A 15,571-nucleotide genomic window follows, 5' to 3' on the forward strand; every position below is an offset into this window, starting at 1 on the left:
TTTTCTTCCGCTCCCTCCCTCCAACCTATCGTCGCTCGTACGCTTCCCTGAACTCTTCTTCCTCCTTCGAATTATTTGGGTTTAGCTGTGGGGACATTCTTTTGCGTGATTTCACTATCGATTAACTCCGTGTTAAAGTTTGAATTTTTGGGGTAGCTTCCGTTCGGTTGTCTGAAATTGACTAGAATTGATCACTGTTTCAAGTCCTGTAACGAAATATCTGGTGCTAAATTGTGATTGATACACCACAGCAAACGCAAACAATCTTCGATGACTGTGAAATTGGGGTTCAAATCTTCTGTCTTTCCATGGCTTCTTTTGCAGTTTTGGCAATTTCAAACATTTTTGCAAATGTTCACTTTAGATCTTCGTAACAAGTAGAAATTTGTTGATTAATCTTTATGAGATATCTAAAAATTCAAAAGTGCTTTTGTTTTTTCCTAGCTTTGATCTTCTTCAGTATAGAATCATTCAATGATCATCGTTTCGACCAGAACTGCAACAGCTTGAATCTCTAATCGTATCTGTGAAACAAATATGTTTTTATCTATGGAACAGTCAAGAATCACGAGACCATTCACATACATACACACAGCGACGGGTGACCAATTAAGATCTATGTTTTTAGTCTTTGTCGCTGGTATTATCATTAATACATATATCGACTGATTGCACAATTTTTATAGGAGAGTTTTAGTGTGTCTTCTTCATGGATTGCTCTCCTCCTCCTGATCCTTTGACCTTCCTGTGGCGAGATGTAGACTTTCTTTGTGGAGCAGAACTGTCTGAAAGAGGGCCTTCCATGTCGTTTACCGAGAGAACACGCCTCCTCCTCACTGATGGATCATTCGATGAATCTATCGACCCGTGCCTACTCCTGTGGTGACGTCTTGACTGTTTTGGTAGCAAATCCGATGACGACACGTTGCTGCTTCGCCTAGGCGGAGAACCGTTTTGCGAGGCTGTCTCGGATTTACGCCTCGTCTTCTTCTTCTGCTTCGGTTTCTCCGGAGGAGGAAGCAACTCTTGTAATCCAACTCCTTCTCCTATTGGAGTGTCGTTGGCATCTCCTCTCGTAACTACTTGACCGTTCTCATTTTCTTGAGGTTTGAAGTCACTCATCTACATTTTTGTTTGTTTTCCAACCAAATGATGAGTATGCTTATAATTACGTATAAATATGTGGCGAAATACGTAGAAATGTACAAACCGTACCCAGCTTGGCAAATTAGCTGCGGGACCGTCGGATCCGATGTGGGCTACATGCTTTACATCGGTGGGAAACCCGATCTGCATATCATGGTCTTTATCTTCGTCTGCACAGAGATGTGACTTGTGTTACAAGAAACAATCAAAATGTTGTTGTCACTTGTGAAGTGGAAACATGACTCACCGAAGATTTGAGTAATGTAGCGAAGGCCTTTAAAAAAGCCTTTCACGCTTGCTGTCATTTCGGGAGGAATGATTTCCGGTCAGAACTTCAGACGCTGCAGTTCTGTGAATGCGCCAATCCCTAACTTGTAGAGCAAACAAAAGAATAAATCATCAACGTTTCTGTTATTTAAAGGAATCTTGACAGATTAAGAGAGTCTGCCAAAAAACATTCGGGCTAGAAAAATCATTTAACGAGATCAGAGAATTTAAACCTCTACCGCATTGATTTTGATTTTCTCTTAACAGAGAGATAATCGAAAAAAAAATTTGGAAAGAGGGAGAGGGAGATTCAGAGATTAGGTTTCGGAAGAGCTCAAAATTCCGTGTACCAAAAAAAAAGAAAATAACTTTTTCAAGGTTTTTAATTTTAATGTTTATATAATTTTTTATAAATAGATTTTCTTTTCTAATTTAATGGAGGCAATGTGAGTTTACTGAATCCTCCATGAAATAAATAAATAAAAACTAGTCGACGAGAGGATTTTCCGGGTCGAGACTCGAGAGGAAGGAGAAAAGACTAGTAACCCATATAATTTTTCTTCTTCTAGAATGACAAAATTGTAATTGCAAAATGGTTTGGGGGATTTCATGGAGAAAATATAAGGATTGTTTTTCGCAGTTCCAAACAAAACCAAAGATGATAAGGATTGTTTTTCTCAGTGGGAGAAAAAATACATCAAATCTTGATATATATATAAAAAAGTTAGGCATTTGTTGTTTCGGCGCCTGACAAATTTGATCAACATTATATGGGTTCTCGTCTGATAATCAAGAAATATTCTTCATGAAGAAACATTCATAAAAAAAAGAAATACATAATACACTAACCATTCCCAAAAAAAAAGACAAACAAAAAAAAACAAAACAACATAAACAAAAACCACAACTACAACAAAACAACAACAATAATAAGAATAATGCTTCTCAAGAACCCTAATTTCTCCGATCGAGAATCAATGAATCATATTTTGCTTGGTTTATAGCAAAGTCTCACAGCCTTAATGTCAAGTCGATGGAACTCGAGATGGCTCCGCCTTTCAACGTCACAGCATCCTGCGGTCTCCGTTGCTCCAGCTGGTGAAGAAGCGGAAGCGTACGAACACCGTCCGATGACATAGCCGGAAAAAGATCCATCAGCTTCGGCTCCTCTTCCTGCCCGAACATAAAGTTAGATTTTCTGGCCGGATTTACCGCCGGAAATCCTTTATGAAATCTCCCTTGTTCATCTATGAAACCACTACGGTAATAATTCAAGTCAAAGCGATTCCTTGCCGGAAAAGCATGATTAGGGTTCCGGTTTAGTTTCGGGTAGTGACGGAAGGTGGTGGGTGCGGGTGCGGCGGCGGCAGAGGAAGAGAAGGTGGAAAAATGATGATTGGAGTGAAAAGTGTTCAAGTGTGAGATTAGGTCTAGAGGTGTTAAGAAGATTCGGTTACAAAGAGAACATTGTTGGGGTTTTGAAGATCGCATGAGATCTTTTTTCATGCCAAACCCACTAATCATTTTCTGCAAATCTTTATATGTATGTATTAGTGATTGAGATTTAGAGGGAGAGATAGCTGTATGACATGGGAATGATAGGCACATCTATTGCACTATTTATATACAATTAAGCTTTGTGTCTGAAAAAGTGAGGTGATGATGCCAACACTATCTTTAAGGAAATATATTTCCACGTTTGATAATAAGATTGTCTTAATTTGATATGATAATGATAATGATGATGAATTTATATGTCATCATCATGCATGAATTTATTTCAGATTTTTTTTAGAAATAAAATTCTATAAAAGACAAAGGAATCTATATATATAGATATATCTAATCATATAAAGAAGTCAAACATTGTAAGGAAAAGTTAAATGGTAGGATGATTTAATGGTAATTAAAAACTTAAGAATAACAATAATGATTGTTTATCATTTTGCGAAGGATATTAATGGGAGGTTGATTATTTGTGGGTAATTAATCCAACACTTATAGGAATTTTTCTTTCTTTTTTTCTTTTTCTTGTTTTTTCTGTTAAGGGAAGACCTTTCTGTTTTCTTTATTGTTTTACTCTACTGTATTAGTTTTCTTCTGGTAAATCGTAAATAGTCATTTCAGTAAATATTAATAAAAAAGAGTTCTTTGTTCCTGGTCTTCCATGTGGATTATTCCATCTGTGATGTTAACTATTAGAAATTTGTTTGTCAGAAAGATTCATCTTTATACTTTATAAAGAAATTGAATTAATTAATTACTTCGCTTATGGGAAACGAGTAAATGGTTCATGAAATTTGTATAGAAAACAAATCCAAATACAAATCGTCATAAATCATGCAAATGTGATTTAACAGGTTAAATTTGATTCGTAACTAATTAGTAAGTATATAAGACAGTAAAACACAATATTCAAATGGTAAAGTGTACATGTGATTCTATTCCATAGGCAGAGATTTATTCCTAGGATTGCTATACCACCAAAATCAAAATGTTAAGATAATATTAAAAGTGGACAAAAAAAATGTCAAAAATTGGATCCAATCACATGTTCTTACATTACTTTATAAGAATTTAATAATATTTTCCATTACTATAAGAAGTAAATTAGATAAAATGACAACAACAAAATGACAGCTAATGTTTACAAAATAGCAAAACTAATTAAAAGGTATCAATATTTTTCTTAACTTTTGTATATCATGATGAATCAGCGAAAAAGATAGAAATGAATGCATAAATAAGTTATACAGCTGAGCCGACTATTGATGTGTTGTTTATTCCGCTAATTAAACATGTTCATGCATACTTTTTGGTGTTCACGCATAGCATTCAGAGTTCAGACACATTTAACGCACGATACACGTTGGCAAACATATTACGAAGCTAAAAAGGCGAATATATATAATCACATACATTTAAAACAAATCATGTTTGATTCTTTTTTCTAACAGTAATGTCTCAAACAAAGATGTAAAAGTATCATCCAACCGTGAACTTGGCTGTCACTTCCTCTTCCCGTTCCCAATAGTGAGGAACTCGAGCGTAAGGTCAGGCGGGATTCTCGATGATGCAGCCTTTGGTGCTAAAGAGGAGGACGAAGGAGCAAACTGGGTCCTCTGAGTTGTCGAGGACCGGCCGTTGTTTGGGACGAGTCTGCTTAATCGATTCTCTGTGAAATCAGCCGAGGCAGTGGCTCGAACGCTTGACCCCGCAACTGCTTTTCTTGAAGAGCTCTGGTTCCTAGATGAAGTGATTGATCTCTCCTGGTTTAGCTGATTCAACCAAAACGAAAGGCTCTTTTGTGTCAGTCCACAGTTAGAGGTAGGACTGTTTTCGGTTTAAGATCTTCCGGTTACCAAAGAATAAAAAAAAATTGGATTTTTAAGGAGGTATTTTGATGACTAACCGTGTCTCTGGATGCAAGAACATTCTCTGAAGTTCTTGGTCTACTAGAGCGATCAGCTTGAACGCCGGTTCCTGAGCCACTTCTTCTGGTGTATGCCTCGAAAACACCTGAGAATCTATCGCGAGTATCTTGCCCAGCTGCGTATTATTCAGAAAAACAGTTTGTTAGTTGTCTGAGTTTCTTCAACAACAGTATACTGTTAACTTCAGCTCAGAAATCAAACCGGGTAAACAGAGAAACTTGAGCAATGAATAAAGAGTTACTCTACCAGTGATTGTAAAGTCAAAAAAGTTTCTAAGCAGAAGCAGGTTTAAAATCTGATACTTACTTGAAGGCTTTTCAGCTTTCTCGGCAGATGGTACTGGAATATTCATAGCTGGTCTTAGGCTTGGCTATTGAAACAGAGGAAAAGCATGAGAAGGATGATACTCTTATTTTAAATAATTACGATTCCGCACATATAGCTTAAAAATGGTGGACTTACTCTTGGTTTGGAACTGGAACTGGAACTGGAACTGGAACCGAACTGCGGATACCTCAATATTGTCCAGTCAAATACATAGTCAAACTGATAACCTGCACAAATAAAAATCAAAGCAATTGCTTAAGTGTTTTGTTAAATGTCTTCAAACATAAGTACATCAGTGAATTCAACCTTCTCGGATAAATAGTTCTCTGAAAAGCCTCTTTAGGTATGAATAATCTGGTTTGTCTTCAAACCGTAATGAACGCACATAGAGGAAATACGATGTGAACTCAGGTGGAAAGTTTTTACAGAGGACCTGCCAAAGACAATTTTTAAGAATATCTAATACACTTCTCAACTTCAAAACTTTGAATTCAAAAACCTCGACAGTCAATATACCAGACACACACAAGTTTATTTTTATTGGAAAGGGAACCAATACCTCCACAGGTGTAAGTCTTTTCTTTTCACTGATCTTGTCATACTTCTGCTTTTTGGTTCCTGCGCGAAGGCCTTGCCAAGGAAGGCTGATACAGAATTGAAGGATCAGGGACAACGATAACACAAGGAAGCATAGAAAAGTGTAGATTTATCAATTTACCTTCCTCGAAGAAAATACATAAGTATATAGCCAAGAGATTCCAGATCATCCCTCCTACTTTGCTCTGTGAACGAGATATTATATTAGAATATTATTTAAGAAACTTATGAAGTGTACAAAATGATGGAAAAAGCAAAGACAAGAGCCTCCTCGTGCAAATATGAGAGGCCAAAAAACTAACCAATTCCAAGATGGGTGTTAACACTTGCATATCGAGCTGTTCCTGTAAGATTCTTGTTTTCCCTGAGAAGCCAAGTGAACAAATGAAATTTGGCAGTCGCAAATTCCTTTGGGTACAAAGGTTGCTTGACAGGAAACATTGAACAAGTTGAAAAATACAATTGCAATACAAGTTGGGAGTTAAACACAAGCTGGATTCTTTTCTACATGACGAGTCTAAGTATGTACCTGTAGGGAATATGCTTGTGTGTTTGAAGATCTCTATACTTTTTCGCAAGCCCGAAGTCAATGATGTAAACCTGCAAAGGAATAAACGAAGATGTATAAAAGAGAAGATAAACAAATGTAACTCCCTTGCCAAAGCTCTCGAAACAGTAAGTGGTCCTTGAGAACTCACCTGGTTTGCTTTGCGTCCAAGACCCATCAAAAAGTTATCTGGCTTAATATCACGATGAAGAAACCCTCGCACATGCACATACTCGACTCTATTAATCTGGAGAATTCAATATAGAAAACCAAAATGTAAGTACATGCAAACATACATTTTTGAAAAAAAAAAAAGAGAAGGGAAAAATATATACCATCTGATCAGCAAGCATTAGAACTGTCTTCAAAGAGAAAGATCGACTGCAATAGTTGAAAAATTCCTCCATACTAGGACCCAGAAGGTCGATCACCATACAGTTGTATTCACCCTCGACTCCAAACCATTTGAGGTGAGGAACACCAGCTTCAAGAAAACAAGGAATATATTATATGAAAACAAAGAAAGAAGATTGTAGGTTCATGACTTGAACTTGAGAGTGAACAATAAATGCAAAACCTACTTCCTCCTTGGAGAAGCATATAGAGCTTTGACTCGTAATGAAGCTGAGGATGCCTAGCTCGAAGAGGTTCCTGCGTGAAGATGCAAAATATCAACACACAAGGATGAGAAGTATTTATCGAGTTTGAACCCCAAGACAACTGTGGAGTGTAATCAAAGGAGGATAAAATGCAAAAATGAGGACTCCAGTTGTTGTAACATAACCAGCATAAAACTCACAATGACCAGGGAAAAAAAAGCAATTACTACATTATAGGATAAGAATTATAAGCTTCACTAAGCTCATGAAAAAGAAATAGTAAAACTTGAATATGAAGATGGAAATGGTTCACATTACAACTTACCAGCTTAACAGCAACTTCTTCTCCAGTCTGTACATTCACTCCTGAAACAAAACAAATTCAGGAAAAAAAATCAGAAAAGGTAAAATACATAAACAAGAAAACAAAAAATCAAGTAAAATTAAAATTCAATACCTAGAAAAATTTCACCAAATGATCCACTTCCAAGCTTTCGTCCCAGATTGAACTTGCCACCAACCACACGATCCATTTTTTTCAATCTCCAACAAATGAATTAAAAAGTGGCCTTTTTTCTTCTTCTGTGTGTTATAAACCCAATGTTTATTGGTGATGAGAACTCGTGCTTTAGTAACCTTTGATCTCTGAAATTACTTTCACCCAGATCACCAATAGCGACGCTAAAACCCGATCGAGTGGACACACCTAGATCGGTTTCCCAAAGACCTATATACAAACTATTCTACCTAATATGATCACGAACTTCTAGTAAAAAAAAAAAAAAAACATAGAATTTTCTTCTTTGAGAAACAAATTCACAAAAATAGAAGATTTGATCGTTTTTCGTCGTTTGATGAATCAAACAAAGTGTTTTTGACCCAAATCGATTAACGAAATAATAACCTAAAGTGTTCTACTTGACAAACTTAGCTTCTGCTACAACCAAATTGAAATCACCCATTTACAAACCATCATCATCATCGAGCTGTGACTGAAACCAAGCTTCAGACTTTAGATCAGGTGAATAAAAAAAATACTGCAATAAAAATCGGCAGGAGAGAAACGTTATGGGATTGACGAAAAATGAAGGTGAAATTTGATCTAGACTGTGACGGATTGAGCTGGATTCAGTTTGATTTTCTTGGAAAGAATCTGAAAATCACAAATCAGAAGGGCCTCCTCGAGATATTTGTTTTGCCTTATCTTGAATAGACAAAAAGGTCAATAACTCTGCTTTAGTTGCGTACTTATTTGTTTGTATAAACGCTCTTTCCAATCTTCCCACATGCTAATGTAAAATAAAGGTTACCTAATATATTTATGTATTTAATTTTCATTTTGGCACTATTAGGTAAATATTAATTAAAAATTAGTAGCTCAGTCAAAATATATTACAGCAATAAATCTCAACAAAAAGGTCCATTATCATTAATATAAATTATTTTTATTGAATCGGATGCCCTTTCCTTTTTTTTATTAATTAAACGGAATATTTAGAATAATTAATTTCTTTCCTGAAGTCAAATAAAAGGAAGACTGAAATTTTTTCCAAACCCTTTTTAAAATTGAAGACGTTTTGGTATTATTCAGGGATTCGAAATCATCCCAATTCGTTTCCTTTTTTTATTTGGTGATTCTTGGAACAACTTTCTTTTCCATAGTACTGTATGTATTTCGATGGCGAAAGTACTTTATTTTAACTTATCTTTTGTTTTACATTTTCTTCAACAACCTGTCAAACACATATGTCGACAGTAGTTAAACATTCAAACCAACCATGGCTAGTCTAAAGAGTTGAATTATAGATATGTATTCTAAAGACACAGATAAGATCATAATTCATATAATTAAGAATGTTTGAAGAAAGTTAAAACAATGAATAATTTTAGTACTATATAGTAACGCTTATGTTGTACAATCAACTAACAAAAATCAAAAGATAAAACTATAAAAACTTGTGGGATAAAACAATTTATTTCTTCTTTTTTTCTCCTTGTGCTTTTGATTTTGATTACTCAGTGTCCCTAAGGCTTTCACTGGTGAGCCACAGTTTCTTCTGGACAATAAAAACGACATTGCTCTCACCATCTTCATTGTCTTGGTCAAGCTCTGAACCTGTAGTTACTTTCTCCGATGCCACAATCTCCCAATGCAAAGCCTGCATATACTTCTTGATCGATTCAACGATGCTTTCCTTATCTCTGATGATGATGAAACCTGTAGGTCTAAGAATCCGATCCATCTCTATTAATAGATCCTCCGTGCTGCATCCTCTGCTTCTAATGTCTGATAAAACGGTCCATGCATGCAAGAGATCGTATGTTCGGGGATATGTAGAGTAAGCCTCGCACCTGAATTCAATTGGAAACGAAAAACATGTGAAAATGTGAACTCTTGTTTCATCATATGATTGAGGGAAAGTTTTGAGATTTTGGGGTTTGTACCAGTTATGATTTGAGCCGATTAAACCACGGTCGTAGATCAGTTTTAGAGTGTTGGGACCGTCGGGAGAGACAACGTTCATAACCCAAACATCTTTGTCTTTTAGAGCAGCTGCGAAAGAGCCCATATGAGCTTTCATGTCCATTATGTTCCTCACAGTGTTTGATTTGATTTTTGATGACATTAGATTCCAGTAACTGTCCACCTGTTGTCTCCAAAGTTCCTGCAAACAAAGAAGATAAACAAAGCAAATGTGCTTTAATAAAATTATAAAAAAGATCCATTGGTCACGAAAAGATTGCGAATTTTAGTACCGTGTCTTTCTCAAACATATCCGTTGAATAACCAAAATCTGCAAGACGTGGAGGTGGAGAGGTCAATCTAGCTGGCCAAGGAGCTAACCCACTTCCCTTGGTTTTATGGTCATCTGTTACAAAACAAAAACAGAAAACAGAGCAAGACTGTAAATTACGGCATATAAACGAAACCGAAATACCAGAAACAGAGCAAATGCAGAGCATACTTACGGTTGGAGTAAGGAGTGATGCAAGCTTCCATGGACACACCAGAAACAGCATCAGGATCAGCGTCTGAGCGACAGAGAGGAGGCTGTGTCCCTGGCTCTCTCTCCAAGTAGCAGTCATTACTCAAAGGTTTCTGCCAAACAACAGTTTGGTTTCTTTTAGCAGCGATTCTCCAACACATTCTTTCAACGAGAGCACTCATCTCCTTCCAGATCCTCAAATTCTCTTCGTCTTGTGCGTAAGCTTCAGGAGACGAATAAGCGAAATAACCGCCAGGTCTTAGTACCCGATCAAGCTCGAGAAGAAGGATCCCGTCTCTTTGGAGCCAATCTATCCTACACCGAGAGCAATGAGCTAGCTCGAATGATCTGCTCGGGTAAGGAAGTCTCTTGGTACCTAAAACACCGAGATAAGCAGGGATGCCTCTCTCTAATGCAAACTGAATCTGGTTCTGGTGAACATCATTAGGCGCTACTGACATTGCCATTATGTCAGAGGAGAGAAGGTAACCTCCAAAACTCGCAACTCCACATCCAATGTCGAGAACCGTTCTTAATCTCCCTTCGTCGTTCAATACATCGTTAGAAAAGTTAAGCATCTGCAAGTAAAGAAGATCATTAGAAACAAGTTTATCATCATTAGAGAAAAAGGTTTTCAAGTAACCGAGCAAAAAAAGGCTTACATTTGCAATCGATGCAATATATTTATCAGCTCCGTAATGGAAATGAGTGCCACCACCTGGAAACACGATTTTCTCGCCTTTTACAACCATCCAGTTCTGATCAGATTTTTCTTTTGCAAGGTGAGTGTGAGGTATGTTTGCTTTCCACACTTCATCTCTGCTCTTAGGCCACTTAATAGGAACCTGAAACCAAATCAATACCCAACAATCAGGAATAGGTACCAGAAACAGATCAAATCAAAGCAAGAAGAAAGCAGATTTTTAGCACCTTGTAGCCAGATGGAGGAGGAATCAAACAATTAAACTTTCTTTCAGGAGGGGGACAATGTCGTTCATAATGTTCCATAAGAGATAGATCCAGCTTCAACCTCATTTGGTAGATGAAATTCCTATCTAAGCAAGGGATTATTTCCGAGTGCCGGTCATCACAAACCTTAGAATTATGGATATATACCAAAAGTTAGCTTTTAGTGCATTAACACATCTCAACTCATAAAACTTTGAGATTTCTAAAAAAAAAAAAACAACTTACAGGGAAACTTTTGGCCACAGCAAGGCTGTCTTCTACATTGGTCAGAGATCCATCCTGCTTGATATCACCATTATCATCATCTCCACCCAAGTAAGACGATCCGAGTTTTCTCAATGATCTTCCATATTCCAATGCTGATGCACCTTGGCTAGAGGAACCATAGTACATATACAAGAAACAGACTAATAAAGCCACGATGCAGACCGAAGCAACTAGCCGCTTCTTTTGGCCTCCATCAGATCTCCCTCTCATCATAAAAAAAGCAACTTCCTTCTCAGCCCCAATAAATCAAAAGAGCTTTAAGGGTTTTAAGAGCGCTGTAAACAAAGGCTTTCCTCTCTCACTCCCTCTCTCTCTATATGAGTTTCTGCATAAATCAAGAACAGAACAATCTTAACGACTTTAACCAGTCAAATGTCTGAGAATATTTAGTATTAAAGTTTAGTAGATAGTCACTGGCACTAAACTCAACATCACATTTACAAAGTTAATCAATAGATTGAGGGATTAAAAAAACAGCCTTGGAAGAGTCAGATCCGTGTTTATTGGGTCAGAAACCACACACAAGTATCTTGATTCAGAGCCTGATGTTAAGTGGAAACCAAGTAACCGTATAAATCTATAATTTTGGAAAGAAAAAATAGCTACCGACAAGTTTTGTTTTTTCCTCAGTCAAAGATTGAATTGAAGTAGAACTAGTAGATCTGGGAGTAGAGTGTCCGCTTCCACTTTCTCGGTAAAGCTTTTAATGGAAAGTCTCAAATTCCCGGGAAAATTGAAACAAACACACATTGATTTAAAAAAAAAAACGAAAACACTCTTAATACACGAAGAATGAAATCAAATGCGGAAACGAATCTCAATAGCCAAAAAGAAAACGAAAACCAGATTGAATATAAAAATCGAATCTTGACAAAAACCCAGGAAGAAAAGGGAAAAAACGGAACACTCACCGACTAAAAAGAGTCGACGTCCACTGGTAACGAGAGATCCGAGAATGGGAGTGAGCCAAGTTATTCTCTTGGCTTTAAATTAAAGAGTGACGATTTTTGCATATGAATGGGAAAAATCATAAAATAAATAAAATAAATAAAAACTTTAGAGATTCAGATCTCAGGAATGATGCCTTTTTCACTGGCTAAATGTTTTTTCCTATTTTTGGGCGATAAGTACAGTGTTTTCGTTGTAAAGCTTGAAAGGTCTCTCTGTCTAGCTCTGTGTCCACACTTCTGTCGACTTGCTGTAAAATTTCTTTTATTATATACTTACTTATTTGGAGTCTAGGCAATTTAATTGTTGATATATGGGAAAAACCACTTTTTTGGGGATTTTGTAATCTCTGCAAGACTGCAAGTAGCTTCGACATAATGCGTTTTCAATTTCTATCATTAATAAGTAACAACAACCCACATGGTGTTTTATCTTTCTTTTCGAGTTAATTAATTCTTGCAATTTTCTTTGTTTCGTCGTAGTTCTGGACCCCTGGTATGGCATCTTTTGTTTGCTTAAATGAAAAAAGTGACTTGATGAATAAGAAAGAAAACCAGTTGCCCAAAAAAAAACCAATAGCCTATTGTGAGAAGTCACTGTCCTATATTCATATCAACGCGGAATAAAAAATCCGTGAACGCGTTCTTTTTTATTCAATGTGTCGGTGATTTACTCACTCCAACATGACGATCGGTGATTTATTTTATACACCATTTAACTCATGTTATTCGATTTATTAACTACCTTTCATCAATCAAATTAATATCGCTACATAACCCTTACGAAATCTGAAGCTGGGGGATACAGATCTAGCTGTGATGATGACGATATCAATTTCCACTATTTTATCCCAAGTCTATAAATAACTTAATATACAAACATCGGAATAATAAAAAAGACCTTCACGTGAGGTCACAAACTCATAAGAAACCTTTTCTATCAAAAGAAAGAAGGATCTTTGTACCTTCGGAAAACGGCTTCAATATCAGCCATAACTTCCGGCGAAAACTGCCGCTCCGTCATCAGAAAAGCATCAATGTCTTCTTTAAGCTGTTCCAACGATGTGGACCCGATGATGGTGCTCGTCACAAACGGACGGTCACGTACAAACCCGAGAGCTAACTCTACCGGAGTTAAACCGTGCTTCTTCGCCACCTCAATGTATTGTATCGTTGCTTCCTAAGATTCAAAGAAAAACACATTTCACGAGGTGACTTTTAGAATTATCACGTTTCTTAAGCATAGTTGGATCAGGAACAAACCTTGGCTAGGGATCCCTTGTAACGTTCCATGAATCCTGGGAAAAGATTCAGCCTTGCATTTTTTGTAGCTTCTGAGTCCGTACCCAAGTATTTCCCAGACAACGAGCCGCCTCCAAGTGGGGAATAAGCAAGCAAGCCAATGTTGCAGTTTTTTGGGTGACATACTTCTATCAGATCAACTGTGATATTAACCCAAGATAACAGCAGATTTTAGGACATACTAATACGGTCATAAGACCTAATGTCTTTACTGTTTTCTATGTTTCTAGAGAGACGACAACCTTCAAAACGGGATCGAGCTAGCAAGCTGTAACCATTCTGGATGCTTATAATCTTTGGTAGTCCCTCAACTTTTGCTGTATGAACAAACTCCATCACTCCATATGAAGTTTCATTTGAGACACCGATGTAGCGAATCTGTCACAGAATTATTTCACGGAAACTTCAAGATTTCTGTTTTGGGATTTACAACAGTAGAAGGAATTGCAAGCTTTTTAAATCTGTAGCGTTACTGATAAAGAAAAACCAACTCAACATATCTGATGGTTAAGGAATAGCACTACCTTTCCTTCATCTATGAGATCCTGGAAGGCTCTTAGCTGCTCGACAAATGGCACACTAGTTCTCCATTTCGATGGATCATAGCAGTTATCACCAAAGAGTGCTACATACCGATCTGGCCTGGACTGAAAAAAACATCAGATTCATTATTTTTGCGACTTTCGATGATGAATATAGCATAGAAGTTAGGATTAGAGCACGAAATAAGCCGATGTTACCAGTGTATTTGAAGCAAATCAATGTAGTCAGTTCCAAGGCGCTTAAGACTATTCTCGACACTTTCTTTGATATTAGCAGCATCTACACGCAGAACTGTGGCATTGTCCCGCAAGTAAGCTGATCTCTCTGAGTACCCACATACTTTAGTTGCCAAAACAATCTGTACGCAGAAAAGCATCAATTTAAAATTCTACTAGCATTGACAAATACAATGATGACTTGAAACATGAAGGATAAAGTTTTCTAAACGGTAATAGCATGTAAGAAAGAGTCAGTCAGAGACAGCATAGATTAGTTCCTTATCTATCGATAGAATCCACAAACCGAAGCATATGACAAATGGTGGTACCTTGTCACGGCTCTGAGATTTCAACCAGCTGCTGATATAAAGATCCGTTTTACCTTGGGTCTCCTTCTTCATCGGGACAGGATACTGTAAGAAAACAAAAAAAATCAATAAATGAATTGATAAATCACTAAAATAGATCAACCACACGAGTAATCAGATGAGAGAAACCTTTTAAATTTTAACAACTGGATAATGATGTATATCTGTTTAAAATGCCAAACAGTTGAAACAACAGTGCTCATTCTAGAAATATTTACCAAAATACTCAAGTTCCTTTAATCAAGTTACACTATTTTAAAGAGAAAGATGAACAAATAAGATAAAAACTCACGGCTTCAGCAGTGTCAATGCTGTTGATGCCATGTTCAATTGCATAACTCAGCATCTCATGAGATTCTTTCTCAGTATTTTGCTCCCCAAATGTCATCTGAAATGATTTTACACAGAAGAAAACAAATGATAATCTTTCTGATCACACAAGTCAAGCCAACACTAAGAACTAAACTAATATTCCTCGGCCATTACATAAATTCAGGTTTAAGAAACCCAAAACTGAGCACTTGTCCTTTCGATTCACCAACTCTTCAAGAAAATGAATTTACAGTTCCGAAAATTTAAAAGAAAAACAGAAACGTAGTAGGAGGCAAATGAGATTTCATCTTACAGTGCCCATGGTAATTTCGCTAATATTAAGGTCGGAGTCCCCTAATTTCCTGTACTCCATATCCTTCTCCGTCGAGGTTTTCGCCAAAACCCGCGTTCTGCATATTCTCCTCCGAGCATTCGGTGATGAAATTACACGGCGGCGCGTGAAATAGGATGGAACGAAGCCTTGGGTGTTGGCGATACTGTTGTTGCCGCTAACCGCCGGGGTGACAGTTGAGAAGGTGGTGACGTAAGATGACGCCATGTCGGAGAATCTATTGGACGTGGTTCTCGCCTTATCGCCATATCTCTACTGTTTAATCACGGTTTAAAAGTCTGGGCTCAAATTTCTGGGCCTTATTTCCTCATGAAGGCCCATACTAGATATAAAAGCCCATTGGAAGTATAGATTTATTGAATATCCAATTTCCAAAGTTAATCCTGTGA

The 15,571-nt window shown here is 37.0% G+C and overlaps 5 protein-coding genes across 5 annotated transcripts; all 5 read right to left on the reverse strand.

Annotated features, from left to right (window-relative positions):
* Window positions 1-693: 693 nt before the first annotated feature.
* Window positions 694-1,761, reverse strand: LOC18994421 (CRIB domain-containing protein RIC3). Its single transcript, XM_024153433.1, has 4 exons — window positions 1,647-1,761; window positions 1,394-1,513; window positions 1,216-1,316; window positions 694-1,122 (listed from the first exon to the last, which is right to left on the reverse strand). Exons 2-4 carry the CDS (start codon window positions 1,449-1,451, stop codon window positions 694-696), a joined length of 588 nt encoding a protein of 195 aa, XP_024009201.1. The 5' UTR covers window positions 1,452-1,513; window positions 1,647-1,761.
* A 663-nt stretch (window positions 1,762-2,424) lies between these two features.
* Window positions 2,425-2,904, reverse strand: LOC18994422. Its single transcript, XM_006418064.1, has one exon. It carries the CDS (start codon window positions 2,902-2,904, stop codon window positions 2,425-2,427), a length of 480 nt encoding a protein of 159 aa, XP_006418127.1.
* Window positions 2,905-4,292: 1,388 nt separating this feature from the next.
* LOC18994423 (casein kinase 1-like protein 13) lies at window positions 4,293-8,157 on the reverse strand. Its single transcript, XM_006418065.2, has 14 exons — window positions 7,375-8,157; window positions 7,243-7,283; window positions 6,900-6,969; window positions 6,654-6,802; window positions 6,470-6,565; window positions 6,301-6,371; window positions 6,074-6,135; window positions 5,893-5,956; window positions 5,734-5,818; window positions 5,481-5,607; window positions 5,310-5,401; window positions 5,154-5,217; window positions 4,826-4,962; window positions 4,293-4,691 (listed from the first exon to the last, which is right to left on the reverse strand). Exons 1-14 carry the CDS (start codon window positions 7,448-7,450, stop codon window positions 4,422-4,424), a joined length of 1,404 nt encoding a protein of 467 aa, XP_006418128.1. The 5' UTR covers window positions 7,451-8,157; the 3' UTR covers window positions 4,293-4,421.
* Window positions 8,158-8,749: 592 nt separating this feature from the next.
* LOC18994424 (probable methyltransferase PMT8) lies at window positions 8,750-12,322 on the reverse strand. The gene is made up of 8 exons (XM_006418066.2): window positions 12,052-12,322; window positions 11,099-11,465; window positions 10,835-10,999; window positions 10,567-10,749; window positions 9,888-10,482; window positions 9,675-9,787; window positions 9,363-9,583; window positions 8,750-9,269 (listed from the first exon to the last, which is right to left on the reverse strand). Exons 2-8 carry the CDS (start codon window positions 11,351-11,353, stop codon window positions 8,930-8,932), a joined length of 1,872 nt encoding a protein of 623 aa, XP_006418129.1. The 5' UTR covers window positions 11,354-11,465; window positions 12,052-12,322; the 3' UTR covers window positions 8,750-8,929.
* Window positions 12,323-12,810: 488 nt separating this feature from the next.
* Window positions 12,811-15,410, reverse strand: LOC18994425 (protein tas). Its single transcript, XM_006418067.2, has 8 exons — window positions 15,144-15,410; window positions 14,811-14,906; window positions 14,480-14,563; window positions 14,130-14,290; window positions 13,914-14,031; window positions 13,632-13,767; window positions 13,351-13,529; window positions 12,811-13,267 (listed from the first exon to the last, which is right to left on the reverse strand). Exons 1-8 carry the CDS (start codon window positions 15,387-15,389, stop codon window positions 13,028-13,030), a joined length of 1,260 nt encoding a protein of 419 aa, XP_006418130.1. The 5' UTR covers window positions 15,390-15,410; the 3' UTR covers window positions 12,811-13,027.
* Between the last annotated feature and the right edge of the window lie 161 nt (window positions 15,411-15,571).

The sequence above is a fragment of the Eutrema salsugineum genome, unplaced genomic scaffold (genome assembly GCF_000478725.1).
Source record: "Eutrema salsugineum unplaced genomic scaffold, Eutsalg1_0 scaffold_5, whole genome shotgun sequence".
NCBI lineage: Eukaryota > Viridiplantae > Streptophyta > Magnoliopsida > Brassicales > Brassicaceae > Eutrema > Eutrema salsugineum.

Bases quoted from the DNA above. Each gene is read 5' to 3' on its own strand.
- LOC18994421 (XM_024153433.1), bottom strand. From the start codon at position 1,451: ATGACAGCAAGCGTGAAAGGCTTTTTTAAAGGCCTTCGCTACATTACT. The intron at 1,317-1,393 runs GTGAGTCATGTT...ATCTCTGTGCAG, and splicing joins CTACATTACTCAAATCTTCG to ACGAAGATAAAGACCATGAT. The intron at 1,123-1,215 runs GTACGGTTTGTA...ACAAAAATGTAG, and splicing joins CAGCTAATTTGCCAAGCTGG to ATGAGTGACTTCAAACCTCA.
- LOC18994422 (XM_006418064.1), bottom strand. From the start codon at position 2,904: ATGCGATCTTCAAAACCCCAACAATGTTCTCTTTGTAACCGAATCTTC.
- LOC18994423 (XM_006418065.2), bottom strand. From the start codon at position 7,450: ATGGATCGTGTGGTTGGTGGCAAGTTCAATCTGGGACGAAAGCTTGGA. The intron at 6,803-6,899 runs GTAGGTTTTGCA...GTTTTCTTGAAG, and splicing joins TATGCTTCTCCAAGGAGGAA to CTGGTGTTCCTCACCTCAAA. The intron at 6,566-6,653 runs GTATATATTTTT...TGAATTCTCCAG, and splicing joins TAATGCTTGCTGATCAGATG to ATTAATAGAGTCGAGTATGT.
- LOC18994424 (XM_006418066.2), bottom strand. From the start codon at position 11,353: ATGATGAGAGGGAGATCTGATGGAGGCCAAAAGAAGCGGCTAGTTGCT. The intron at 10,750-10,834 runs GTGCTAAAAATC...ATTTGGTTTCAG, and splicing joins CTCCTCCATCTGGCTACAAG to GTTCCTATTAAGTGGCCTAA. The intron at 9,584-9,674 runs GTACTAAAATTC...CTTTGTTTGCAG, and splicing joins ATATGTTTGAGAAAGACACG to GAACTTTGGAGACAACAGGT.
- LOC18994425 (XM_006418067.2), bottom strand. From the start codon at position 15,389: ATGGCGTCATCTTACGTCACCACCTTCTCAACTGTCACCCCGGCGGTT. The intron at 14,032-14,129 runs GTAACATCGGCT...TTTTCAGTCCAG, and splicing joins GATTTGCTTCAAATACACTG to GCCAGATCGGTATGTAGCAC. The intron at 13,768-13,913 runs GTAGTGCTATTC...ATTCTGTGACAG, and splicing joins ATCTCATAGATGAAGGAAAG to ATTCGCTACATCGGTGTCTC.